General features: G+C 42.3%; 1 protein-coding gene across 6 annotated transcripts; it reads right to left on the bottom strand.

The window, feature by feature from the left end:
• Nucleotides 1-1,851: 1,851 nt before the first annotated feature.
• PTPDC1 (protein tyrosine phosphatase domain containing 1) lies at nt 1,852-20,112 on the bottom strand. 6 transcript variants are annotated; one of them, XM_042823704.1, is made up of 10 exons: nt 20,082-20,112; nt 10,974-11,066; nt 8,144-8,315; nt 7,450-7,530; nt 7,187-7,305; nt 6,282-6,419; nt 4,491-5,698; nt 3,582-3,767; nt 3,090-3,200; nt 1,852-2,417 (listed from the first exon to the last, which is right to left on the bottom strand). In XM_042823704.1, exons 2-10 carry the CDS (start codon nt 11,056-11,058, stop codon nt 2,301-2,303), a joined length of 2,217 nt encoding a protein of 738 aa, XP_042679638.1. In that variant the 5' UTR covers nt 11,059-11,066; nt 20,082-20,112; the 3' UTR covers nt 1,852-2,300. The 6 variants fall into 6 exon arrangements, with proteins under 6 accessions (XP_042679638.1, XP_042679639.1, XP_042679642.1 ...); XM_042823705.1 differs by lacking the exon at nt 20,082-20,112 and adding an exon at nt 8,834-8,990 and having other exon boundaries at nt 10,974-11,046; XM_042823708.1 differs by lacking the exon at nt 20,082-20,112 and having other exon boundaries at nt 9,018-11,060.
• Between the last annotated feature and the right edge of the window lie 6,895 nt (nt 20,113-27,007).

The following is a 27,007-nucleotide window of genomic DNA, read 5'->3' as shown; positions in this document are numbered from 1 at the left end:
AAAGCAAATGACTGTGTTTGCTGATGGATGGGGAGTGAGAAGAGCGCATGGGGCATTATTTGCATGTTTTTCTATTCAGGACTCCTCTGGCGACATTTTGTTAGTCACTGTAACTTGCTACAAGTTAGGAGAGAGCTGGCTGGTGGACTTGAAGCGGGAGAAGATCAAGAGGAAGGGTCCTGATGTTATGGAGATAGGCAGTGCTGCACCAGTGGAGGGATTTCTCCTGGCATTTGTTGGCTGACAAGCCTTACTGAGTCTTGTCAGAAGTGCAGAACCCCAACTGTTTTATGCAGTCTCTTGCAGTAGCTATTGCAGAGAGTATCACTGCTGCTGCTGATACTGAGGTAACCTCTTGGTCAGGAAATGGGGTCCTCCTATCCCATCCTGCCACTAGCTCATGACTGTTTTGCTGCAGGGTGTTTAGGTAACAGATTGTCAGCATACCCCTGCAGTGCTCCTGGTAAGCATGAAGAGAAATCTGCCCACACGTAGCCCACAGCTGCAAGGCTGTCACACAAATTTGAGTCAGGTTAAGAACACGAGAAGATGATGTGGAAAATAAATACATCACTCAGGTAAGAAATGACTTAATAGGATGCTGCTGAAGTCTGTGGGCTTGATTATTCATTTAGATGGGCTATTCTTGGTTTCTTTTCCCCATGATGGATTCAGTCAGGTGTGGTTCATTTGCTGGTAATTGCAACCACATTTGTCATTGAAACAAACAAACAACAACAACAAAAAAAATAGTACATAAAAAAGCACCCAGTTCTACAATATCCATCTGCATGGACAGCCTGTAAGTAATTTTTCAAGTGCAAACACCTGCCATTATCTCGCAACAGATTATTCTAGCTAGGTTTAATGACATATAGTCCTTGTTAATTACCCCAATTTAAACAATTCCATACTGGTCTCCACACTGTGTATCATGCCAGGAATTGGTGTTGCCTATTTGGAACTGCTCAGCTTTCATAAGCAGAAGTAATTCCCTGGGAAATTACGACACCTGCAAATGTATCTTAGTATTCCAAAATGGCACTGCTAAGCATGCTGGCTAAAGCTAAGCTGCATACCATGTCCCACTCCTACAAAGTTGCTTTCATGCATGTGATTTCATATCTGGTGTTTTACCTTCAAGCGTGCTAACTTCAGGAAGTTCTACCAAAGAACTTTATCTGAATTTGATATATAGTCATTTGAAAATTAAAGTATTTGTAATTTATACACATATGAAACTGGTCTACTTTTAACTCCAAATAGTCATTTGCAGTGCCAAATAAAAATATTTTTGAAATGCCAAATTCTTGTCTAGCTACATATATATCAAAATGGGTGAACTGTTAATCTGGCATCCTGATAATCCAGCCTGAGTCCTAAGGCTGTGATCAAAAACTGCAGATATGATGATATCCCAGTTGTTTTCTGTCTTATTAGATGAAAACAGCTCTATAAAGTGCATTGGAGATCATAAGATCTTCACTGATTATTTTTGAGTGTTATTTTACGACACTTATTTGTATAAATTTTTGCTGAACATAAATATGGCCAGAAGTCTGATGATTAAATATTTTTTTTTCACTTAAAATCTATGAAAGTTTAATTAAAAATAATTTATTCAAAGCATTTAAGAAGAAAAAACTCATTTTCCACTAAGGAAAAAATTAGAAGCCCTTTTTTTTGACAGAAGTTTCTAAATTAAGACCTTTGTAACTTAAAGAATTTAATGTATTTCTCTAGTGGAGCACCTTTGAGGAATGCACTGGTGGCAATTATTTCATCTGCTGTTAACAGCAGACCTCAAAATCTGTTAATTATTTCTCTTTCTTTAAATTTTCTAAAAGGAGAGTTATTTCAGTCAGTATTTATTGTCCTCAAAGAAAAATCAAGTAACATTAATGTAAACATACTGAATACACAAACTTTAACTCAGTCCATTCAAACCTTTTGTACCATGGCACTGGACTTATGGCAACTGTGTAACTTGTACAAAGCATAGCTTGCCCATTACAGAGGTATCTAAATAATAAATACAGCTCAAAACAAGTGAACATTTTGTGAAATAAAATAGTACTGGAAATCAAAAAGCTGCAGTACAGTCAAACAGGAGCTGTTCCTTAGAACCATGAAGATAGAACAGTTCACAATGAAACTCCCTCTAAAAAAATAAAATGTTTTGTTAAGAATGGCTGCCACCTAACATTAGGTAAATCATGCAAAATAGCACAAATTATAGTAGCTGGAAAATGCAAAATAATTTGGTAGTCATCTAATCCTTCAGCATCACCGTGCAGAAATCAAGAGGGATTCTCTGTTCCTTCCTTCAGCTTTTTTCTTTTTTCTTCCAGTGTTTGCTTAAATACTTTTTTCAGGGTATTGTAGATGTACGGCCCATCTTCAGAATCAAAGCTTGTCTAATAAAAGGCAGAAATTGAAATGCAGTTGTTAAATAGGCGTCACATGGCAAAATGCAGAGATGAGCAACATTTAAAAAAATAAAGCAGTTTTCAGGTTTATTTAAAAAAAAACCAAAAAACAAATACAAACACGGAGTGCTTTCATTATGGAGTACTTAATGGTAAACAGTTTTGCCTAAACATTAAAACAATGAAGAAATGCTGTGATTATTTTAACAGCTGGCATGTCTGTAGATTTACAAGAGATTAGGAAGCAAAAGGATGAACTTTCTTTTTAAATACTTCCACCTGCTGAACTACAATGTAATTTAGAAAGCAATTTAATCTGATGGGAAGAGTCCAAGTAATACAGTCCACCAAAGCCTTTGGTAGGCTACTCTCAGAGCCTTTTTATTCCCATCACTTAAAAATCATCTTTTCCCTAATATGAAGAAGTCCATGAATTGGAAGTGATCCAGAGACAGAAAAAGGAGACGAAAGGACTATGGCTCCAGTGACAGAATGGGGTTTTGTTGAGAATATTCCCTATCTTTTATGTAGGATGGTAACCACAAATTCTGAATGGAGACAGCACGAGTACACCAAGTGTGAAGGGACTGCTGTCACTTTTACTGCTCTGCTGGTTCATGATTTAAACAAACAAATGCCATGCCTTGGACAGTTACTTGCCTTAGTGAAAGCTTTAACAGCACGAACAAGTAAGGCCTCCTCCACATCAGCTGGTAGCGTTTGCAAGTTCACCACACAGTGTAAAATACAAAGGATAGTCTGACACTGCTCCTGGTGGATAAAAGGAACAGCAGCTCATTAGAAGAAATCTTTTCATGAAAAACAATTAACTTTCCATTTTTGTTTATTGCTGTTTAAATACCAGACTGTGCCCTCCTGTATTGAAACCTTCAGGTGTAGGAGGTGAGGAGGGAATTTTCACAAGCCTAAAGAGCTTTTCTATATAATTGTGACAGTCACAATGGAAGAAAATCTTCTCTAGTGTGTCTCATACTGCTCTGGAAATTTCTGGGTGATCAGGCATATCCCCATTTTGATTTTTAAAAGAGATTGAAGGTGCCTTTTGAATGTTTAATTACCATGTTTAAAGGTCACAAATGAATAGAGTAACAAAACATGCTCAAACAATGCATTGACATATAAAACATCTACCTTTTTCAGAAAGTTAAGTGCATCTTGTGATTCTATGGAATTTTTTGCCAACATGTCAATATCATCTTTGGATATAATAGGCTCTTTCAGTTGCTCTATCCAGGACCACATCAAGCTACAGAGGATGAAAGGATCTCTCTCAGTAGAGATTTTATCCCAAGCTCCATCTCGAGAATTCAGTTCTTTCTTTAAAAAAAAAAAAAGAGAGGAAAGAAAAAAGAAAAAAGAAACTACAAATGCATCATCTGTTTACTTTTGCTAATATTCCTTTCAACTGCAACAGTATTAGGCTGCTTACATTCCAATATGAAAAGAAGACTTAATGGTTACAAAAAAGGAACTTTTTTCCATGATGTCAATGTTAATCAGCAGTAATGCAAATGATTCTTTAAAACAGAAAGATGATGTAAATAGTGCAGCTCAGAATCTCCCTGTTATCTCTCAGAATATATAACACAGCATTGGATTCCTACTTCCTGCTGGGAGTATTTGGTTTTGAGAATAGCAGTTAAGTTTCTACTGAATTATAGGCAGAATCCTCTGATTAGTTCAGAGGAAGCACAGATTAAAAACAACATAACTCTAACTTAAAATCAGTAGCACTTTTATGCTATAGGAGCTAAGTTAAACCAGAGGTAACAGCACCAGTTTTCATTAGTTAGTGAAATGGATGAACACAATCTGAAAAAATGTTCTAACTTCCTGTTGGGTACTGAAATTTGTAGGTTCATTTCACATATTACTGACAGATTTGACTCCTAACTGACAAATACAATTATTTTCTTAACCAGAGCATAAATCTGTGTCCCAGTGTGCCATTTCAAAGCACATGGTGGCATTTTTGCCATTTAAGAATTAAATGCAGTGGAATATTCAGAATACATAACACTGAATGAAATTAAAAATTACCTGCCACATTTCTACCTTCTGCTTCACTTCATCCTCTTCCAGAAATTCATTTATATTTGCAAGTGCTTTTGCTGCCAAAATTCTTCGAGCTTCCAAACTTAATTCTGACTGCAGAACAATGTGTGGAATTGCCTCTGACGGATCTTTGCTACCTTGGCTTTCACATCCAATGGAAAAGTTCACTTTAGAAGAAGAAGAAGAATCAGAATCCTCTGAGACATAGACTCTTCTGCTGTACATACGAGTCTCACATTCTTTTCTATGGCCAACCTCATTGGTGAAATTATGCCTTGGTGTTCCAGGCTCCCTGGTATAGTGGAGAGATGCTAGACCTGAAGAAAAAGTTCTGCTGCGTTGTACTTCTTTGGTAGAGTTCCTTCTCTGATAAAGTGAAGATCCATCTTTTTGCCCATCCAAATTAAACTTAGTCTGACTCCAAATTGTACACGTGTTACGCACTAATGCTTCTTTGTTCAAATCCAGCTGTGGCTTTTGTTCGTCTGTGGCAGAACTCTCCTCACCACTGTTCTGCTTAAGTTTGTTGCACAGTAATATCTGAGCAGGTACCGTCCATGCCGTTTCTCCTTGCTCTAAGAGGAACTCAGTTCTCCTTAGGTCTGAATCACTGTAGCTTAGACGCCTCCTCACATGAGACAGAGGCTGAAGGCATTCGACGTTCCTCCTTTTCCAAAGAGGATCACATTCATGTGCAAGGGAGAAAAGAGAATCCTGTGTGTCACAAGTGGCCGAGTGGGTGTGCGAGGAGTCCGACATGTCACTGTCCTGCCTGGCAAGGTCTCCATCCAGCTGTGTCGACACCAGCTGGGAGACAGTCTTTTCAATTTCAGCTGAGAGATCTGCTATGTTTAAGAGCTCTGCCTCTACCACTTGTCTGTTTTCAGCCAGGTCTAGCAGCAGCTTGCACACTAGGTGAATGAGTTTTGGCACGTGTTTGAGGTGCCTGCTCTCATAACCATGGAGCAGGTGTCTCTGGCGGGTCAGGTACTGGGACAGCGTCACCCTGTGTGCCTTGGGCTCACAGCAAGCAAATACATTTCTGAGAGGAATCAAAAACTGAGTGAATTCTCTGATGCACAGTAACTGCCCTCTAGTCTGAATAGAATTAGGCCTTTTTGCTCTGACAAAAAGAATGGCTTGATCAGCAGTCATTCTTGTTGCAAAAACTAAGTAGCAAGCTACTAGAACACCTGGAACACAGAAACACAAGCATTGGTTCAAGAATTTTCAAACAAAAACAATTATTCAGAAGAACTATGGGATGAAAATGAATATAGGTGAAGACACAAGCATTGTGCCCACTAGTATATGATGCTGTGGGGTTAGTTGCTTTTGTTGGACCACAAGACAGTAAATCCATTCTCACTATGCTTTCAGTGAGAGCAGTAGAGGCTTCTAAGGGAAAAACTTAGGCAAATAGGTCTTGAAAAAGCAAAGAGTAAATGAAATTTTGGGTGACTTTTTTTCCCACCAAAAGGAAACTGTCCCATTGAATGCAGCAGGGAATTACTGCACTGAAATTAAAAAAAAAAAATCTAACCTTGCAGGTTGCTGTTTTTACATACTAAAACTGATCTCTTCCAGCTACTGACAGATCGTTTTCACAGATATGTTTAATATTTTAATTACTTTATGGATCTTGTAAAGATCTATAAAGAGCTGTAAAGACTTTAGAGATCTTGCAGTGAATTTAAATTATTAATAATTTATGAACAGAGGGTGCTTTGCATCTTCAGAAAGGCAGTTCTGGTGTCGTGCAGCAGAACAACATACCTGTCCGTCCAAGTCCCGCATGACAGTGAACAGCCACTCTGCCTTCCTGCAGCGCAAAAGCCATGACTTTTACCATATCAAGTATAGTAGTAAGAGATGCCACTCCATAATCCTTCCATCCAAAATTATAAAAGTAAACTAAAACAAAAAGAGAATGAGTTATTTGCTTTACTGAAAGTTAAGTTTTCGGTACTATATGCAGAGGAGAGATGACTAATAGTAAATTATAGTAAAAAAATTGTATAAAGATTCTTGGGGGAATCTGACTACATACTGCTTACAAGAGATTATTTTCCTATTTCAGAGTACTCTTGCTATTGCAATTTGATAAATGCATGAAGCTAGCACTGGACTGTCAAACTCCAGTTCAGCTGCAATGCAAAAAATTTAACAAAACTGAATGATTCATACAAAAATTACTGAGCTATCTAGAAGTAAAGCATCATTTTTCCCTTTTAGAAATTAAAGCACTGCTTCAGTCAAAAGCTTTTTTCTTATACAGAGGCGCATTTACGCATGTCATCACATGAAAACACAAAAAATCCTGTCATTACAAATGGCTAGATATTTGGGAACTGAGAAGAAAGTTAACCAGCTGTTGTCCCTTCTTTCTTCTAAGTGGATAATGTGTTATTCACCATGGATTATATTTGCCCAGCTTTATCATAGAATGATCTGGGTTGAAAAGGACCTCAATGATCATCTAGTTTCAACCCCTCTGCCATGGGCAGGTTCGCCAACCACCAGACCAGGCTGCCCAGAGCCACATCCAGCCTGGCTTTGATTCTTACACCCTAACTCGTGCAACATTTCTTACATAGCTATTTAAGACATGCAAATTCAAGTAAAAATATCTGGAGCTGAAATGAATAATGAATGAGGCCCAGCAGCAGGAGTGCACGTACTGCCAGCCTCCATGAACGCCTCAGGAAGGTAGGTGAAGCCACTTTCTTGCTCCAGCGGATTCCCACAGCTCGCGTGCTCCCCAGGACGCTGCAGGTTAATTATGGTTTTTATGCCACATCTAAGGAAGGAAGAGATGAAATACGTGTTTATTCCTAGTGGAGAATATGGACCTTTACCAAAATCCAAATATAGGCTGAAAGAGAAAACAGACTGGAAATTCTATTAGTAATATGTACAATAAATAATGGGTAAATTTTCTTACCTTTCAAACTGTTCAATGATGTTGTACTTTTCAATTAATTCTGTTGAGGGTCGAGCCATAGCCAGTATGTTATCTGTTATCCTGAGGAATTAAAAAATAATATTTACTATTTTTACATTAATAAGGAGAGTAATTATGTTAATTTCTGGGAATTAATTTGCCAAGATAAGGCTGCTGTGTTATTTTCATTATGACAGACGTGCTGCTGATGTACTAGAAATTCTTTTTCAAAAAACTCTCATCACACAGAGTTAGTGATGAATCCTGTTAAGTGGAGACAGATATCACACATCAAAAAACCTTTACTGGAATTGTTCGAATGCCAGTCCAATTAACATAGTAAAACATTCCTTTGAATAGAAATGTGAGCTGCTCCCTGTTTGGCCCTTTAAAGCTGTTATGCTTCCGTGCAGCATTCACTGTTAGATCAGTAAGAATGTGAAGGTGTGCTTCACATCAGTAATGCCGAATATGAATATGCTTTCTTGAAACATATTTCATCTCCAGTAAATGTTTTTACCTCACTTGAAATTCTGTTATGAACACGTTCTAACTCCTTTGCATTTTAAATCTCAGTGAAAACTGTCTGTAGTGCAGGATATTTTTATTAGAATTCATGTCAGTTTACTTTGACTTCTCTTAATACGTATAAAGGCTGCAGTTACATTTAGTGACAGTAAATGCTGCATACTACCAAGAAGAGTAGAGCCCTTTAATAGCTTGCTCCTGGTCACTCCATCGAGCCGGATTCTCATACTTGCATGCACGGCCACCGCATGCCATCGAGCACTGCATGTGCCCAGGGATGACGTGGCGAAGGCGCTCCCCCACTTTTGTGTATTTTGCCGTCGGCCGCCTTGAACTTCCTATAACAGAGGCAAAAACCCCTTCAGTAAGAGCCTCGTGAATTCATCTCCACCATACAAGTATTTGTTCAACCTCAAATGATAAAGTTACAAAGAGCATAAATGTACAGTATATGTTTACAACTCATTTTTCAAGGCAGACTCTAAGGATTCTGAGAAAAAAACAAAACGCTTGCATTACTAAAGCTGGTGTTTGTCACAGCAGATGTGTTCTTTTCCTGATGAAGTGCAACACCCTGTGCAGGGCAACAACTGACAGACACCTGAAATCAGAAAGAGCCACATCCGTGTGGTGTGGCAGGTGCATGAAGGTGTGCTTCTATTTTATGTTACAGTGAAAAGCATGCATTAATCTTCAGATAAGGAATCAATGAACAAAACACAAAACACAGGAAAAAAACCACTATTTTATGCATGTATATATAAAATACGGTCAACAGAACAGAAGTGTATGTATTTATTAACAGAGTCAACAACAACAACAGAACTGCCAACAGTCTTAAGGAGATCTACTTTACTTTTTTTCTCAGGAAAAGTTGCATCCATCTCCTCGGGGCTCAGCGACGATATTGCCACCATCACCCGGTGCGTCGATGATGAAAGAACCTCAACAACTGAGCTCCGGCGCCTCTGGATGATGCGAAGAAGCGGATCGGAGGAAGAATGCCTCCGACCCTGGAAAAAGTTGCTAAAAATACTCACTGCTGAGCGCCGCCGGGGTGAGCCCTGCATGATGACCAGCACCAGTGACAGCACAGCACAGCTGCCGAGCAGGCACGGGTCTGAAAGCCAAGTTGCTCAGCACTGAAGTTGCAGCGAGATGCGCATCCCTCCGTCTGCTGGAGCAGCTAGTCAGCATGGGCTGAGCTGTCTCCATAGTGACAAACAATGAGGGCTCTGCTGCCAGCCAGCCCCGTGGCAGTGACATTCTATATGAATTGTTTGGGACAAAGTGTTCCGCTGCTGATGAAAATAGTTGCATTTCAAGTAGATAATTTTGAAAATGGACTGGGAACAACCAAAACATTTTTCCATAAACAATGTGAGTATTTTAGTTAGTTGTAAATAACATACATTCAGAACTCAGTTAGGCACAAAATAATATATTCAAGAGAACAATCAAAATGTATTTGGAGGCTCTGCTTCCTGAGGAATCTGTAAGTACATTATACGCCCCCAACTCCTGGTTTTACATTCCACAACCACCTCTCTCCCTCTGCTGAGCTGCTGCAAAATGCATCATTAGCTCTGTAATAATTGGGATTAGTGTGCTGCTACTGAAATGGCTCATTACACGATGAATTGTAGACTGTTCACTCTGGACCATTCATATCTTCTAACAAACACAATTTGTTACTCAAAACAAAAGGCTTATTTTTTTTCAGGGCACAGCTCTTCTATTAACCAGAGCTGTTAGCCCTACAGAGTGAGATAAAGCAGATTATGGGGAGGAGAAGATGCATCAGTTGAGTGCTTTAGGCTTTTGAAGGTAGGTATTAGGTGGCAAATTGCCTCCCACTTTGCTGCCAGCGTGCTAAGAAAGAGAATGAGCTGGCCAGGAAGATTACTGTGCTCTCAAAAGCACAACATTCTCAAGCAACTTACGTGGAGAACGGATTACAGAAATGTGGATGTGTGTTTTTTTTAAAGTCATCCAATTGTCTGAGTGTTAAAGGGGAGAGAGCAGAGAGATGAGGAAAACTCACCATAGCTTTGGTCAATTAACAGAATCCCACTGTGTTTTCCCTAGGTTGTATACTTCATTCAGTCTGATTTTTCCTTTTGTGTTATGGAAACAGTAACCCTTAAAGAGGAATTTTGTATGAGAAAGCTCTTTTTTTATACAAAATCATGAGGCAAAAATCTGCTGTTTCTTCCAGGTACTGAACAGGGACTGAGTGACTGAATATTGAATACTGCAGCCCCACTGTTAAGACACAGTAAGGACTTCTGTAGAAACCAGGCATCTGGACACATCTGTGGTGATGTTGTATGTGAAAAGGAGAATGTTAAGGCTCAAAGATCTGACTGTCCTAATGAAACCGATATAAGAAGATTGGGAAATACTTAAATATGCTTTTATTCTGGGTGTCAGGTTGAAGAGAAGGGAAGGAGATGAAGGTTCTTCAAGTGCTGCCTATGTCCAGCCAACAAACAAACAAAAAATGCTTCTGAGTTAATTACATTCTTTCTCACATTTCATTCTTAACTCTTTTTCTTCCCAGAATTTTTTCTCCTGTATATATCAAGTGATAATGGAGCCAGAGATGAGCAAGTGAAAATGCTGCATACCATTATTTTTCCACTGAGTCTAGCATGATTTGCAAGTACTCACCCAGAAACTTTCAATATTGGAGTGGGTTTTTTTGTTGAAGGTTTTTTGTGCCTTCAGAGAGCTGGGCAGCTTCTGAACATGGAACCATTTCTCTAAGCAAGAGACTTGGCAAACTGAAAGTTACTGAAAAGTTCAACATCTTAACACATCGTGGCAATAAGAAGTCACACAGTTTGCTTTTGCTATAGACATTTTATGCTTAAAATTTGGGAATAATGTCCATTTTTCCCCTATGGAAAATTGCTTCTTTTCAGAACTTATTTAAGCTGTTTATATCAATAGCATAAGTGATTGATAAAATCAGTGGATGATAAAATCATTACCTGAACTCATATTTGCAAGATACACACTGCTCTCTAGCAACGAAGAGTATGGTAGTTCATTTTGCAGTAAAACTCCTGCAGCCATTGCAGTACCTGTGGAAACAGTAATATGTTTGCTGTCACTCTGCAAGCTCAAAAAAGCAAAATAAAGCTGAATTAAAGCTCAGTACCTGGCACCTGGTTACAAAGTCATCCAAGGGTTAAGATCTGGGCATTCAGGCACAGACCATTACTTTCTTTTTGGTGTGCAGTCTTAAAATTCACCGGTTCTGCTATCTGTCCTAGCAATAAGAAGTCACCTGTGTATTTCCAGCTCCAGAATCTGGCTGATGTTGTACCTTACAGTTGTGTTTTATATGCACAGGAGCCACTCACCTAGAAACCTTTACAGCCAAATCAATTTTCTCAAATTCTTAAAAGCAAACATACAACTATAAATCCTGCACTGGAAGCTTCCAAGGGGCCGTTCCAGCAAAACCAATGATGATAGCACTATTTCCAGATCACACCATTCATAATTTTAGTCCAAGCAGACTGTGTAAGGTACGTGCCTTCTCTGTTCTCTTTCCTCCATTCTGTTTTAGTAAGCTGGCAAGTTTGAAATCACATATATGAAGATTCCCCTTTAATAAGAAAACAGAACACAAGACTGTCTAAGCAGGAAGCATGTTTTCCTATAATACAAAGCAAGCTGAAGAGACTGTATCTGAAAAACAGATAATACAAGGAAAGCTGTCAGTGTGAACTTATTAATCAGTCACTGTGATGTTTAAGTAAAACAACTTCATGGCTCCTGAGTGCACATCCTTACTTCTCATATCTCAATAGTAAAATAGTTGCAAATATAGTACTAAAAAAAGCATGTCCATGCTATAACTATTGAAACTCTTCTAAATAAACCTTCAGTCCCAAATTCTGCGAAAATAATACTAAGATTCAGTGCCACAGTGTTCTAAGAGACAGGTTTACTACAATCATAATAATGAGGATTATTCCTTGGTAAACAGTCCAGTGCTGTGTTGAGGTATTAACTGCTTGTCATTCATTCTGCATGAATATTAACTATATAATATATTAACTATAATTCTGAGTAATTCTTTAGGTAAATAATTGAATCAATTCACATTAAATTTAATTTATAGATATTATATTATCTAACACATACTTATATTGAAACTATTCTTCTATATGTGTTTATGGACTTTATTCCACATCAGTGTCACTGAGTACAGCTCTGTCCCTTACTTATGGTCCCAGCTTATGGTGGGAACAGCATACACATACACAAAGTAACCCATCAATATCTGCTGCATCAGTGGCCTCAAAGAGATGAGAATTGCATTTGTCTGTGAAAGCCAAGGGGTCTTTTGAAAGTTCATTGATGCTAAGCATGACATTCCTTATGTAAATATGTATATTCTGAAGAATGTTCATTAAGATGAGTCTTAATGTAGAATAGAGACGCACATTTTCTACTCAGCTGCTTGACCATCTGACTGCACTTTACAAGTCCATCCCATAATAAACCGGCAGGAATACATGCTTGTACTTGCATTCTGAGAAGCTCTAGTATCCCTGTGTTTTTTTTCCAGTGGCTTTTGAAATCAGTTAGGGATGATTTTCAGTCAGAGGAAACTGCAGCTCAAGAAATCACTGTTTTATCCCCAGAAGTTCCATTTAGGGTTAATACAATTGAACTGCCAAAAAAAAAAAGAAGAAAAAAAAAGTGTTTCTATTTCTCAGAAACTTCTCTCAAAAAATCTTGACAGCTTCTCCAGGCAGCATTTCAATATGTGAGGTCTCATCACACAGGCAGCGGGAGCACCAGCAGTCACACCACTCGAGACCAAGGGGTAAAGGCTGTGTTTTGAGATAGTAAGGACCAATTTGGTGTTGCTGTTACTGCAGAGGTGCATTACATTCCTGCACTGATAAAAAGAGTGTTGAGAGCTGGAATAGTGTTTGGGTCAAAGGAACAACAACTGCTTTTCCAATGTACTGCATATTCTTAGTTTTAAAAGGTCCTCTTCAGCATTTTGTTCATCAGTTAGCACCTGATGGACGCTAGAGAAAATCAAGCCTCAGATGTTATTCCAGGTCATGTTCTTTATGAGCTCTCCGAGGGAGCTGAGTCACGTGCATCGTGGCAGTCATGATACCACCTTAATCAGATCTGCTCTGTGCCATGCTTTTCTATTGCCATGACAGCAAAGAGGCTGCTCTTTTAATCCTGGTATCACAACTTAAGAAATGGAACAGTGTCTTAGGTGATTGATGTTCCATCTCTTTACCGTGGGAAGCAATGTCGTTAAGCTTGCACAAACAAGACAGGTAAAGAAACGGGAGTAAAAATAACATCTGCAGTGCTGGCTGACTGAAACAAATGTCAGAACCACAGTGCCCAGGGAAACGGGTCTGTAGGAGCCAGACACCAAGCACTAAGGGGATATTCCAGCAGTCCCCTTCGAGGCATGCATTCTGTACTTGCTTTGGTGTTTCTCTGTGTACCTTGGAGGGCTTTTCCCCACTTCTGTGCAAACCAGATCCTAGCAGAAAGGATGTCTCAGATTTTGTTGCCAATTCACTTATTGCATTTGATAACAGATGACAGCTGTCACATCCAACTTGCTGTGTCATATAATCAGAGGTGGATTTCTGTCAGAGGAAATTGCACAGGCACACTGTGCTTCCTTAGGTGAGATCAGTCTGTGCTCCCACTAAGTTTCTAAGGGGTGATGCAGCCTCTAGAATAAGAGAACCCTTAGTGAAGGTTAAGCAGCAAAAAGCCATGCAGCAAGTCGGACAACTGAGAGATGGGGGCCTGCAACTGGCTGGCGGGCAGCTGCCCAGAAAGGAGGAAAGTTCACAGCACTTACACCACAGCCCAAAACTGGCTGAGGTGTCATTCTGCCTTGCATACAGGATGAGCATTTCCTATGATTGCAGGATCTGGAAATCGGTGTTTTCCAGTTGCTGGGCTGAATTTTTGCTTCAGAATGCACTGAGAGAAGGAAATAATGTCTAATGTTTTAGCAGCCAGAAAACAAGCCCCAAAGATTCCCACTAAGATTCCCACTATACCTTAGCAATTAATATGGTTGTTTAACAGATGCAGTTACTGTCTTCAGAACATGCTTTCAAACAGGAGAGTTTGCTTTCCAAACCGGAATGATTCCAGTGGTGGCAGTGCAGCTGCCAGCACACAGTAATCCTCCCCCATTTCTGTGGAGCTGTTTACTAAGAGTGAGGACCCATTTCCCCAGATTTGTATGGATCTGGTAACCTAGAATATGACAGCAGACCACACATTGAAAAGATTGGTTTCATGTATTATCATAAAAATCTTGGGTAATCTTTCCATTGTAAATACATTCTTACATACAAGAGAGGCAAAGGCTGATGCTTATGCCTGTCACATAAAATGTGGAGATCACTTGTAGCATTTTCTTGCTTTTAAAGTGATTTGTTCTCCCCCCTATGGCATTTACAGACAAGGAAAAAGCAAATGGGCAACCTGCTAAAGGAACACAGTCAGTGCAACTGCAGGTAGGGGCCACACTAGGATAGCACCTAAGCCCTCAGGTAACATTTACTCCATGGCCTGGTTCTGTAAGTACTTATCTTCTTGAATGGCTTTGCTCCTGGGAGCAGTCCCACAGAAGTCAAGAGGATATCTGTCTAAATATCAGATTATATGGCATGAAGTTTCATTGCCTGAACACAAAGTTCTGAAAACTGCACTAATTAAGATGTTTAGAAATTAAAGACCACTCAGTTAACAAGACAAAGCAAAAATATGACCATGTGAGGACTGTTTATAATTAATGACAAGGTTAAGAGCTTTGATTGTTATGAATGGTGAAACAAAATTAAAAGCACTAGCTAGGAGCTACATCAGCAACTGGAAAAGGCAAATAAACACACTACAGGACAAAGGGAAGACGAGGTATTAATTTGAACACATCTTCATACAGTTCAGAGGTTTATGATTTGCACAGCAGAACAGTACTGCAGCTGTTGTAGGACTGCTCTGATTTCACACAGCCAGATCTGATTTGTTACTTCCATAAGTAAGTGGTATTTTAACCCTTAGGAAAAAAATTTCAACATTTATTGTAGTTTATGGTGAATGTCATTTAATCATTATGCATTGTATTTAGAGGACTGTAACTGCTTTCACATACAAAAGAGACAAAAGAATTTAATTCATTAGAAAGTTATGTAGGTGCTGGTCTGGTGATTCACTATTTGCTATTAATAGCTTTTTTTTACATGAATAGCAACCGAAAATGGGCAGGTCTATCAACTGACTGGATTCGTCTCACTGAGTCACGTCAGCTTTCAGTGCTAACGCAACAGTTAACAGAAGTTGTCTTAACCTGCCTTGCACAGGCTGGCAACCAGTAATTACTATTGAGAAGTACAAAAGAGGGGTGAAAATGAATAAAGGAACTGCTCTACAAACAACACGAATGAGTTTGATATTCCTGATCCTGTACTGTGACAGATTTTTGTATGTAAGACTACATACAAAAGAATGGAATACCTTCAGTGCTGCTGAGTGCTACTGAGGGAATTTGAAAGTGGAAAAGATCTAAAACGGAACTCTACAAGGTAAAGGGGTTACACCTCAAATAGTCAAAAACGTCGTAAATTTAAGTGAGTCTTCAAACAGAAGTGCAGGAATTTCAGTCTAACATCTTACCTGTGACCCTGCAAAAAGAGTGAGTGAATGCTGATCCCTTCATGGCTGCAGTACCATCCCCAGAAATGCGCTGTAGGGACACCCCGTTTACAGAAGAGATGCTGAATTATGTTGCTGCAGTGTTTCCTGTGGTTAATTGGATTCACGGTGGTAATCTGGGAGGAGCCAATAACTATCTTTTCTTAACTTAAGACTGTATGAGGAATGCCTTGCGGGCTATGCAGATAATCATCTCATGAACTGCTTTCTGCGTCTGCCTAGATTTCAGAGGGATTGAGGCAAAGAGGCCACGCCAAGCTCTTCAAAGAACACAGCCCTTCACACCACCCTGCTCTGTCCATTCCGTTCACCTCCACATGCTATATGCCCCCAGAAGCGTGGGTCTGCACGCACCAGCCAAGGGAGCACAGCTACGAAGGTCACTGTGGGAACGCACCCGCATCTCTGCAGTTCAACTGATACATAACCTTAAAGCACTACGAAAAGAAAATCAGATTCATCTCTTACTGTTCCTATCTGTGGTTATACCCTGAACAATTTTTTTCATTTTTTATCCAGTATAGCAAAGACTGTCATTAAAGCATATATACTGAGTGCAAAGTCTCTGCATTAACATCCCACAAGCATAACAAAAAGAAGTTATTCTGAATGCAAAGGATGTGATCTGCTAAAAAAAACAAAGACTTGATTTAATTAATACAAGCCAGACTAAAGTAATAAAACAAGCTAAATAAAATGAGATTTGATGTTCTATTTCACCAAATCAACTACAGTATTATCTGACAAGAAAACAGATTTCATCTAATTTCACAGCTTCCCCACGTGTCTTATTAAAACAAATTAAAAAAAAAAAAAAAAAAAAACCAAAAAACAAAAAACAAACAAGCTAGCATTAATTAAATGCTTACTCACTGCTCATCATTAATACCTCCCAGTTACTTAGAGGAAAAAAAAAAAAAGTATGCTTGCAAGCTTCTGTAGATGGGGATGTGTTTTTTATTTAAACAAGTTACAGGAGACAACTGGAGGCTGATGCCAACATATGTGTTAATTCCAGAGGTGTTGTCTCAGACAAACACCTGCCTTGCTGTCAGGAGGGAGATGGAGCACACAGAAGAGGATCAAATGGTTACAGTAATTTTCAGAAATAATGATGTAGCAAATTGTCACTGTTACTGTTGTATGGTAATAAAGAAGAACAAGGCAACTACTTGAAAAAAGGACCACGTAGTCCTTAACATCACACTTTTTTGTACTGATATTGCAGGGACAAAAAAGAAATCATGGGCATGAACTCAACTGCAGCTGATCATTTTAGTAAATAGCTGACATCATACATATACACACATATCAGGCCATCTGTGCAAAAAAGTCTTAATTGAAAATGGGACTTAAAGAGTCTGAGGTGGACCCTGGGCAGTAACCAAAGCACATCTCTGCCTCAGAGGCAGAACGCAGCGCTGAGCTCCTACAAATTAAACGCCTTTGGTGGGAACCTGCACTAAAATCTGGTAAAGCATTTGGTAGGAGGAAGTGAGCAGATTTGTTAGCAGATGAAAGAACAGAAATATGCTTCAGACAATTAAGAAACATTAACTAAATGGAATTCTTAATAGAAGCATAGCCTTTTTTGGAAAGTTTACACTGATTATACAACAGCAATTCACTTATTTGACTCTGGAGGAAGGTTTGGTTTTGGATGGTTTCAATGCTTGGTGCAGCAGCCTGCTGCTCTGCTGCATGCGTAGGTATTAGTGAGTTGCTGCCTCTCATTCCTGCACTTGCACTCTTCAGAAGGAATGGCAGCTCATTCAGCTGAACAACTGATTTTTTCCCAGAGGTCTGAAAAGCTGAGCTAGTTCCAGGAATGGGTGCCAAACATGTTTGTTCCAACAGGCCCTGTCATTGCATTGTTGTTAAGATGAGGCTTTGTGCTAGGGATGACTTTTTGGGGGAGTCAGCCATTAGGCTGAAATAATCTGCCATTTTCAAAGGAAGAGTGCTCAGAGTAGGTGGGAAGGTGGTGACTAAACTAACAATCTTTCTCTCCACATTTTGGCATTTTCATATTTAAACAAAATAAGAATCCCATGTCCTCTGGAAAATTCTTTTGAACTGTGAAAACCACTGAAAGACATTAACAGGCTTTTCAGGTAAGCAGAGCCAGGTCACCAGGCTGCGGCAGCTCATTCCCCCAGCATCACATGGGCTGCCTCCCAGCAGCAGCTCTGCAGTGTGATAAGCAGAGGCACCTGTCCCATGTCCTTAGGTAGAACTGCATCAGATTAGGCAGGCAGTGAAGTGACTGTCTCACAGTGAACCGAATGCAACTGAAATGTCTGACCATCATTTAGACTGTGGTGTTCTCGTTGCTACACAAGAGCACCAAACTGTTCTAAAACCTTCTAGTTTACTAAAGCTTGTCTTTCTTTAAGGTTGATTTGAATTTAGCACAAGCCGCATATTTAGATTTCTAGCTGGCTTGAAACATCTCCAGCTTCATCTTTTGCTTTTTGCTCTTCTTATAGTTTGGGTAATGAAAATCAATGTAGCTTCATTTTCAGCTTGCATGAAAACACTGCAGGGAATGCTTTCATTCTTGTGTTTTTCAGAAACAGTATGAAATTTTTTTAAAGACTTCTTACAGGCTTTGCCATCACACTGTAAATTGATCATAAAAGCACCTCAACTACACCAGCACTGTTACTCTTGTGAGACACACGTGTAGATGCTTCATGAGATCCCAGAGCAACAGCCCACTGAGGAGCCCCGGCCTCATTTGTCATCTGTACTTCCTACATTCATTCCTTTCCTCTTTTGTTCCACTGTTGGATAAAACTGACAAGATGGAATACAACAGAAATGCAGTGAAATGTTAGGAAAAGGCAGAACTGAAGATTTCAGTTCAAGAGCATTCTAAAACTGACAAATTGCATCACGTGTTACTTATAGATCATTCAGTGCGCTCACAATGCAACAGGTGACCACCAGCTATGGAAACAGGCAACAGACACTTGTTCAGCCACAGGCTTTGAAATTAGAAGTGCAACTTCAAGGAAATACAGGTTGAAAAGGGAGAGGAGAACTGCCACTGGGCTACAGCAACCCACTGCAGCTCTGCTTTGTGAGACAGCTCATTTTCTGACCATGGAGCACAGGGGCAAAGCCCTCATCCAGTCATTGCCTGCTTTGGGTTAGCAGCTCTATTTCTGAAACACCAAATGTTGGGTTGTTGGAAAACAGCAAAGTTAGGAAATTAATTCCTTCCCTCATACAACTTCTGAAGAGCCACCACAGGCTTTGCTAATTTGTGCTGACCTTTCCAAAAGCACTGCTTAATGTATGCACGACATCTAGCAAACATAGGCCCTGCAGCAGAACAGGTATGGAGGAAACACACAACAAAGCTCAGCTGTTCAAGAACAGCACATAAGGTGGGAAAGAGGAACTGGTGAGGAAATGAAGGAGATGGGAGGTAGGCAGTCCTTTTAAAAACACACGCAAGGAACAAAATGCTCGAGCTTTGCCATGTGGGGACTGCCTGAGTGAAGAAGCAGAGCAAGTCAGCAAACTGGCCAGGGAGCATCAGGGAGCAGGAGGGACACAGCCACTCATGAGGGCTTTGCTGGCTCTCGGGATGAAATTCAGGCCAGGAAGTGCTCCACTGGAGAGAAACTGAAGGAGCAGGTACGATTTTATGTCATTTACAACAAACAGTGAGCTATCCAAAACCAGGAGCAAAGTCGTTTACAATTTCTTCTGACAAGCACAGCCCGCATTCGGGCACCGCCGTTCCCGTTTTCTGCGGTGCGAACGCGGCGTTGCTCAGCACCCCGGCGCTGTGCGAGGCGGGGCAGCAGCACCGCAATCCCGCGCCGCGTCTCCCCGCGCCATTCGGCGGCTGTCCCGTCCGCTCGCGGCTCCCCGGCAAACCGCGCTCGGAGCCGTTCCCGTGTTTCTGACGGAGACCTGAAGGCACGCCGTTAGGGTCTGCCCGCGCTGCCGCTCTCTCAAACCTAGTAAGAGGATTACACCGCTAATTATAGCTCTCGAGCGCTGTTCTTATAGCACGGCCTCGAGGACCGCCTCCGCCGCTCGCTTTGCCTTTGTTTCCTCGCACATGTGGCTCTGTGTATGTTTTATTACACCAACCGCCCACGACAAGCACAGAGGGACGGATGTTTCAAGCAACACGTCATTGCAAACGCCAGCATCAGAGCTGCGCGCGTCCTTTCGGGCTCCATTACCCAACGGATACCCCGCCCCGCGCTGCCCCAGCGGCCCGGGACGCTCCGGGAGCGGCCGCCTCCGGCCGGGGCGTGGCGTCACCCGCCGCCACTGATCGGCCGCGCTGGGCACGGCGCCGGGACGGCCGCGCGCAGGGCTGGGGGCGCCGCACCCACCTGCACCGACGCTCCGCCGCCGCTCCGCCGCCGCTCGGCGTGGGGAAGGCGGGGCCGGGCCGCGCGCATGCGCCGCTGGCGGGGGAGCGGAGTGTGGCGGTGCCGGGTCTTGAGAGGGCGGCGAGGAGGCGGCGGTGGGAAGCTGGGATGCGGTGTAACATCTCTTACCGCTTCCCGAGGCACCGCTTGCTTCCTTCCCGTAGGCGCTGCCTGGCGTCCCGGGGCAGATTCCCAGGCTGCGTCAGTAGCGAGGTTGGCTGAGAGGAAGAATTCCTGCTGGCTTGAAGAAGTAAAGGCGCAATGATTTGTAGCAAAACTTTAGAAATACAGCTGTTGAATTGTATTACGTGGTTAGTCCTTGCTTGCAAAACTGTAATGGCTTTTAGATGTTGTGAATAGTTAAGGATGTAGCATTATAGACTAGAAGGCATGTTGTAAGGCTATTCGGCTTTACAGCAAGAGAAACAATAATTGAAACCATGTGAGTAGGCTTGCCAGGCATCAAAAGAAGCCTCCTTGTCTTCCAGCACCCCGGTGTATAGCATTAGAAGGCAGGCTGCCAAACTTACCTCTATCCAAGAATAAGCAGGTGCTCGGAAATGAGGGCTGAGTGAGCAAACACTGCAATTTTGGTACCTGTAAATTACTACTTATAGCCATTCTCATACTGAACATGTGTCAGTGAAGAGAGTTCATGTAGAGGGTGAGTGAAGAAGACCACAGGATGAAGGAAAAGGCCGCTGAATGGGCTGTCATGATGCTGAACGGACACCAGACGGTAGAAGAGACCATGGAATAGAAGACTGGAAACCTGATAAATCACTGCCCGAGATAGGTGTGTGTATGTTAATAATCTCATGGGTAATGATGAATATGTACTATCTGTGCAAATTGATGGACTCTGAATCATGTCATCTTTGAAGCACTTATGGTGGAAATATCCCCAGCGCTTCCTGGCACTGCTGATAAAGAATGCCTGACTGAACAGTAACAAACCTGTGCGGTTAAGTTTCTAGGCATCGATTTCTTCGATCCGCTCCTCAGCAGGAGCACTGCCATGGGCAGCCCTGGCAGGTGGTGGAGCCTCTGCTGGGCCTGGCCTCGAATGCTGAGCTGTGTGTGACTTCAGATACCTGCTCCCACATTGGTGCTTGTGTAATTACATGATACACAAACTTCCTGCAGGAAGAAGCATGCGTTCAAGTTTGGTGATGTTTCTGGGTACATTAGTGAGATTCCGTAGGGCTGAGTTCAAAGCAGATACCCGTGGAGTAACTCCATGAGGCTGAACCCACCTTTCCCAGATCTATGTCCTGCTGTTTGGATCTTAGAAACCTTACCTGGCTGAAATTTATTGTAGATCAGCACATGCCACCTTGTGGCAAATTAGCAGCGTGTGTCTGTGCCATTCATTCTCAACTCTTCACACTTTATTCCTTATTAAGATACTTCCTTCTATATGCCTTGTATTTTGGGGCTCAAATTGCTTCATCTCAAAGTTCCTGTGCTTCACTGCAGTAGTTCGTACACCTTTTGGAGATCCACCTGTGATGCTTTGCACTTTGATCTCATGTTCTGCCAATATAAAGTGTGTTTGTTGGCGAGACATGCTGAGCACTTTCCAGTTCAAAGCCTGCAGTTAGCTGGTGAAAACTGTACCTGGTTAATCTGGTGAGTAAGACGCTGTGAGGAGCACAGGATGTTTGCCTTCAAACTTGTACCATGATTTCTGCATCCGGGTAGCTCCTGCTCCTTCCCTCTCTTGTGCAAGCACTGAATTTAAATGTGTTATTCCTGCTTTTGTTTTTTCAAGTCCCACTTGCTTACTGTCACAGTGTCCTTTTCCAGCGTAAACCCAGCGTTTACAAAGATGATTTAGACTTTCACTGCAAGCCTTTCATTTGCAGTGCTTATGCAGGCGCATCACTGCACGGGACAATGTCTCTCTTGTTCACAGTGAACGTCAGTGTTATGGGAAGGGAACAAAAGGCTGAAAGGGGTAATCAGCAGATGCAGTGAAACAAAGCTGTAGCAAGAAAAAATAGCTGGAGGGGCTGCTTCTGAAGTTGGAGGGGTGCTCAGTGGAAGGTGGCAATGCCTTCCAAAGAGGCGTTCAAGAAATGCTGCTGCAGTAGTGAAGTTGTGACCTGGTCTTTATTTTAGTAATCTGCTTTCATCGTTCATCCTTGGGTAATCTTTGGATCTTCTAAAAAAAGTCCTTAAGTACTTTTCATTTTATAAAGTCTGTAATGGTTGGAGTTGCATGCAACCCAATAGCTGCAACTTAATATGAGCCACAATGGAAGGAAATAAATTTTAATAGGATACCATAGCAGCTGTAAGTTTGCAGGGAGCTAATTTAAACCATATTCTCTTACCACTCTGCCTTGAGCATTAGAAAGAAAATATGTTAAGTGAGGTGTAGTTCAATCTAGTGGTGATTTGGGGATGATTAAAGCTTATTAGTCTACAGGCTTCAGCTTTTTGGTGTTTTTAAATTTTTTTCTCTTTGATTTTATAAGCCTTCAATTGAAGGGGGTTTTCCATGGCTTCCACATTAGCTTGGGTTGGTGGACCTACAAAGGATACATGCCATAATCCTTGTGATGCTAAGTGACTGCTCTCAGTCACCTCTGTACACATGTGATCAGTTTCTTAAAAATCAGTGCCTGCTAAGAGCCTCTGAGTGCATGAAAGCAGCTATCTGATAGCAGAGTGGGTATGTTGGATTAGAAACAGTTACTAACTAAATAATAGTTTTCTTTCCCTCTAAGGAAAACAAGTTTACACTGTGGAATGGCCGCTTCCTAAGGGAAATGAAGGGAAATGTTGAAAGAGGAGGGATTAAATAAGTTTTTTTTGTTGTTTTTTTTTTTTGTTTGTTTGTTTGTTTGTTTTGTTTTTCCCCTGGAAAGATAGAACAAGGACAAGGAGGAATTGCTTCTTGACAAACTGCATGGGATGGCTGAGAAGCAGAGTGGGGCGATGGCTCTATGCTGGTTTTAGTTGCCAAAGCAGAGCAATCTGTCCCAAAGTTTGTGTAGGAAGGCGAGATCAGGAAGGCTGAGCTGCAGATGTGAAGCCTTGTGTTAATGGTTTTCAAGGCACTGAACAGAACCCAGAGAGACTTCAGGATTAGGCTTTGACAGAGGGAATTACACATATTCAAAGGAAGAATTCTCACTGGGGAGGTTCTGATTTGATATAAGGAAAAGTGTTTTAGGATAAAGGTGGTGAGGCAGTGGCACAGATTGCCCTGAGAGGTGATAGGTGCCTGCAGACATCCGAGGTCAGGCTGCTTGTGCTCAGAGCACCTGATGGAGCTTTAGGTGTCCCTGCTCTGTGCAGGGGACTTGGACCAGATGGCCTTTAGGAGTCCCTTCCAACTCAAATGGTTCCCTGATTCTATGAATCCATTGATGCTCCTCCAGCTGGGTATGCAGAGGGCAGGGGCAGCTCTCATGTGGAGATGGGAGTGCTGCTGGGGAGCTATATTTTAAAGCAGGTTTGCTTTGGCTGTGGTCTCATTGCCCCCTTCTGTGAAGGTTGTGTCAGTACAAACAGCTGCAAGCTGTGTTTCCAGAGCTTGAACTGACAGCCACGTGCAGTTGTGCAGGAAGGTCTCAGCAGACGGGCTGCTTCATCACTGCCAACCATTCTGCAAACAGCCCTTCTGATAGCATGGATTTCATTTTTTCTTTATAAAAATTAGAGTCCTTCAGCGCTCAAGGAAACCGCATTTGATTCGGGGATATCAGGCAGGCAGTGAAAAGAAGTTTTAAAAAAAATCAGCAGTTTTTTTTGGAGGTTATTTGCTCAGCTCTGCTATTAATGTGGTGTTGTTTGCCAGACTGTGATCAAAACCACTTGGCAGGAGAGACTTCGTCAGGAGGGCGAGCCAGTGGAGTGGAGCTGTCATCTAAGTATGTCCAGAAAAACTGTTCTCTTGGCATAGAAAACGGACTGTTTTCAGAAATAATAAACATGCCCTCTAAAATTATGTTCCTTCTCTGTAAAATCATGGAGGGTCACCAGACTTTGACCCTACAGAAGGAGCGTAACACTTTATGAGACTTCTGTCAAAGCACGTGACAAAAAATAAATACGCTGTAATGAAGAAGTGTCAGTGTGATGGCTGAGATGTGCCTTCCTAATGCGTTCTGCCTCCTGCTGTAAGATGTGCAGTGCGTGCTGCCAGGCAAAGGAAGCCCATCTGGAGGGGATATCAAATCCATCCATTTTCTTGACGTATCAGTTGATGTAATTAACTTTTGTTTCATCTCCCGAGTAAACCTTGTAAACACTAAAATGTGTCAAAGTAAAATATAATTTATTGAAGGGTGTAATTTGTAGAAGTCCTTATGGTGTTTCAGCTGCTGGATAGAGCCCCAGATGCTGAATATCCATAAGGAACAAAAGCTCCATCCGGCCAAACCTTGGTTGTTCTCTGAGCAGTGCCAGTAGATGGGTGAGATAGGGCTGAGGAGGGCTGTGGGGGCCACCTCTGCCTGCAGCTTTGTGTCGGGGCAGTAGCAGCACCTCCTCTTTGCTGCTCAGGATTTCCAGGTATATTTTTTACAGTGGTTCCTTCTTTCTCCTCTGCGGAGCTGTTTGTCGAAGATCTGCTGTGTAAACTCGTGGATTGGGAGCGAGAAATGTCATTCACGAGAGCCCAAGTAAGTCAATGTTGAGGCTTGGCCTGCCCTGAGCTCCCTGCTGTCACCGCTGGGTTGGTGTCTAGTCAAGCTAGGTGAAAAAAACACTCCATGCCACCACAATCAAGAAATTGCAGCTCTGTTTTTGAGGACTGTGCAGACTCGTCGTCAGTGCTGCCGGGATGCCTGCAGATTTTCTGAATGAACACACCCACATTACTCAGTGTAACCATCAGCCCTTCCTCTGTCGTTCAGAGGCACAAAAGCACTTCCTCGCTGCCACCCTCAGTCTCACATGCAGCACTCAGCCAGTCAGATGGCACTGCTGGGAACTCTATCGCTGCTGTTATACTTGTGAAGGGCGTAGAAGATACTGAAATTTCTAAAACCTGAGCTATCAGCTTGCTGAGGATGAGAATGCAAGTATTCGGCCTTGGGTTTTGCACACCCTGCCAACTCACTGAAGTTTTATGTTAATCAAGAAAAAGAGAAAGTCTTCCATTTGGTGGTAGTTTAGATTCTGCTCGGTTATAACTCACAACCCCAAAGCATAAGAATTAAGTTTAGTAGTTCATAAATTACACAGCGTGCAGCACATGCTGTTGTAATCTCCACATAATCCATACGAAGTATTAACACTGATGTCTAAACAAAATTCAAAGTCACTGTAGGCAATCTTAAACCTCAGCTGTACAGTTTTCCTGAACTATTTTGGCTGTAGACGTGACTTTTCACCCCTCTATCCCCATATGGTATTAATTCAATTGTTTTGTATGTTATACATGCGTAAGAAATAGAAGGGATTTCCTCCAACAACAAACAGTGAGGATAAAAAGGTTGGTGTTTATAAAAATGTCAAACTGAAAGGCTCTTCCGTAGCTTGCTGGAGGACAGGCTATCCTTTAAAACTCAAAGGCTTGTCATTCGGAGAGGAAAGCTGGAAGCTGATGCCCAGTTCCCACTCACTGGGACTCTCAGCAGCAAGCAGGCTGAGAGGAGGCTAAGGGAACTTGGGCTTGGTTAAAAAGATCAGGAAACAGCTGCAGAATTATTTGGTTCCCAGGGGTGTGGGTTTTGATCACCACCGTTTAGTTTTTGCTTAGGAGCTCAGCATGAACTGGAAGGAAAAGAAGCTCTGAGTACGGTTGGCTGTCTGCTGCAGGGTGTTGGAAAGGGAACCCTTCCGTGCAGCTGAGTGGTGCTGTCTTACGGGAGGGCTGGCAGGGTGACAAATGAGGGGTCAGGAGAAGACAAGGGATCATCACAAGTGTGTGCCGTTTGTTTGCAAGCACAAGGCTGTGCTGGAAGCCATGTTTGGCCAAGGGCAGGCTGGCAGAGCTTTTGGAGTCCTTGGGCCCAATCCTAACAGTGCTGATCAGCTTCCTGCCTTGGAATCAAAGAAAGTATCAGCAGAGAGCATGGCTGGAGCATATGGTATGGATTTGGGAAAAGGGAGCGTGCGGGAGCTTTGTAAGAACAACGGGCTTGGGAAACTGCTGTCTTGGTTTGGTATGTGAGCTCTCTGGGAGTGCATCTGGGATGGACTGAGATCTCAAAGAGCCTTGGGAGGCAGGAGTAGGAGTTAGGACCAAAATGGTGGAGGGGAGGTGAGGGAGAGAAGTTGGAAAGAGCATGCTGCTTTAGTACAGCTTGGAGCTTTAGGAGGAGGAGGCAGCTGGTGAGCTGGTGTGCAGGAAGAGGGACCAGCAGCATGGGTTTGAGGAGGTTCTCCTGTGTCTTGCCGTGCACCCTGGTTCTTCCATGGCATCTCTGAGATTAAACAGGAGTTTCGTTGGTGCTGGAGGATCTCAGAACATTGCAGTTGGTCTGCTGGTGCCACTATCCGGATGCGCAGAGGCGTTTCTATTGCCACTGACGTCAAACCTCTTTGAAACAATGATCCTCATTAATTAAGCTTTCTTTGAGACAATGATCCTCATTAATTAGGCTTTTTACAGTCTCAGCTTTTGAGTCCTCTTTTTTGGAGCCGAAATGATGAAGAAGCTGCCGGAGAGATCCGACTGAGGCGGTCACACGCTGCGATGCTGCTCTTATCCCTAGCGATGTACCGGGGACGCTGGCGCTGCGGCGGGGCCCGGCAGAGGGCACCCGCGGCCCGAGATCCGCCGGCCCTGAGCCGCGGACCCGGCCCGAGATCCCCAGCCCCGGGATGCTGCGGGAGCCCCCGGCCCTGCGCAGTGAGCGGGAGGCGAAGGGAAGAAGCTGGCGGATGAGGCCTAGAACTGAGCTAAGCGAACCCGTCTGCGGCTC

This window comes from Centrocercus urophasianus, unplaced genomic scaffold (assembly GCF_019232065.1).
Source record: "Centrocercus urophasianus isolate 14NV4802_14NV808 unplaced genomic scaffold, USGS_Curo_1.0 seq_22, whole genome shotgun sequence".
Classification (NCBI taxonomy): domain Eukaryota; kingdom Metazoa; phylum Chordata; class Aves; order Galliformes; family Phasianidae; genus Centrocercus; species Centrocercus urophasianus.
Note: the sequence above shows the minus strand (reverse complement) of the source record. Positions and strands in the feature narration are given on the sequence as shown.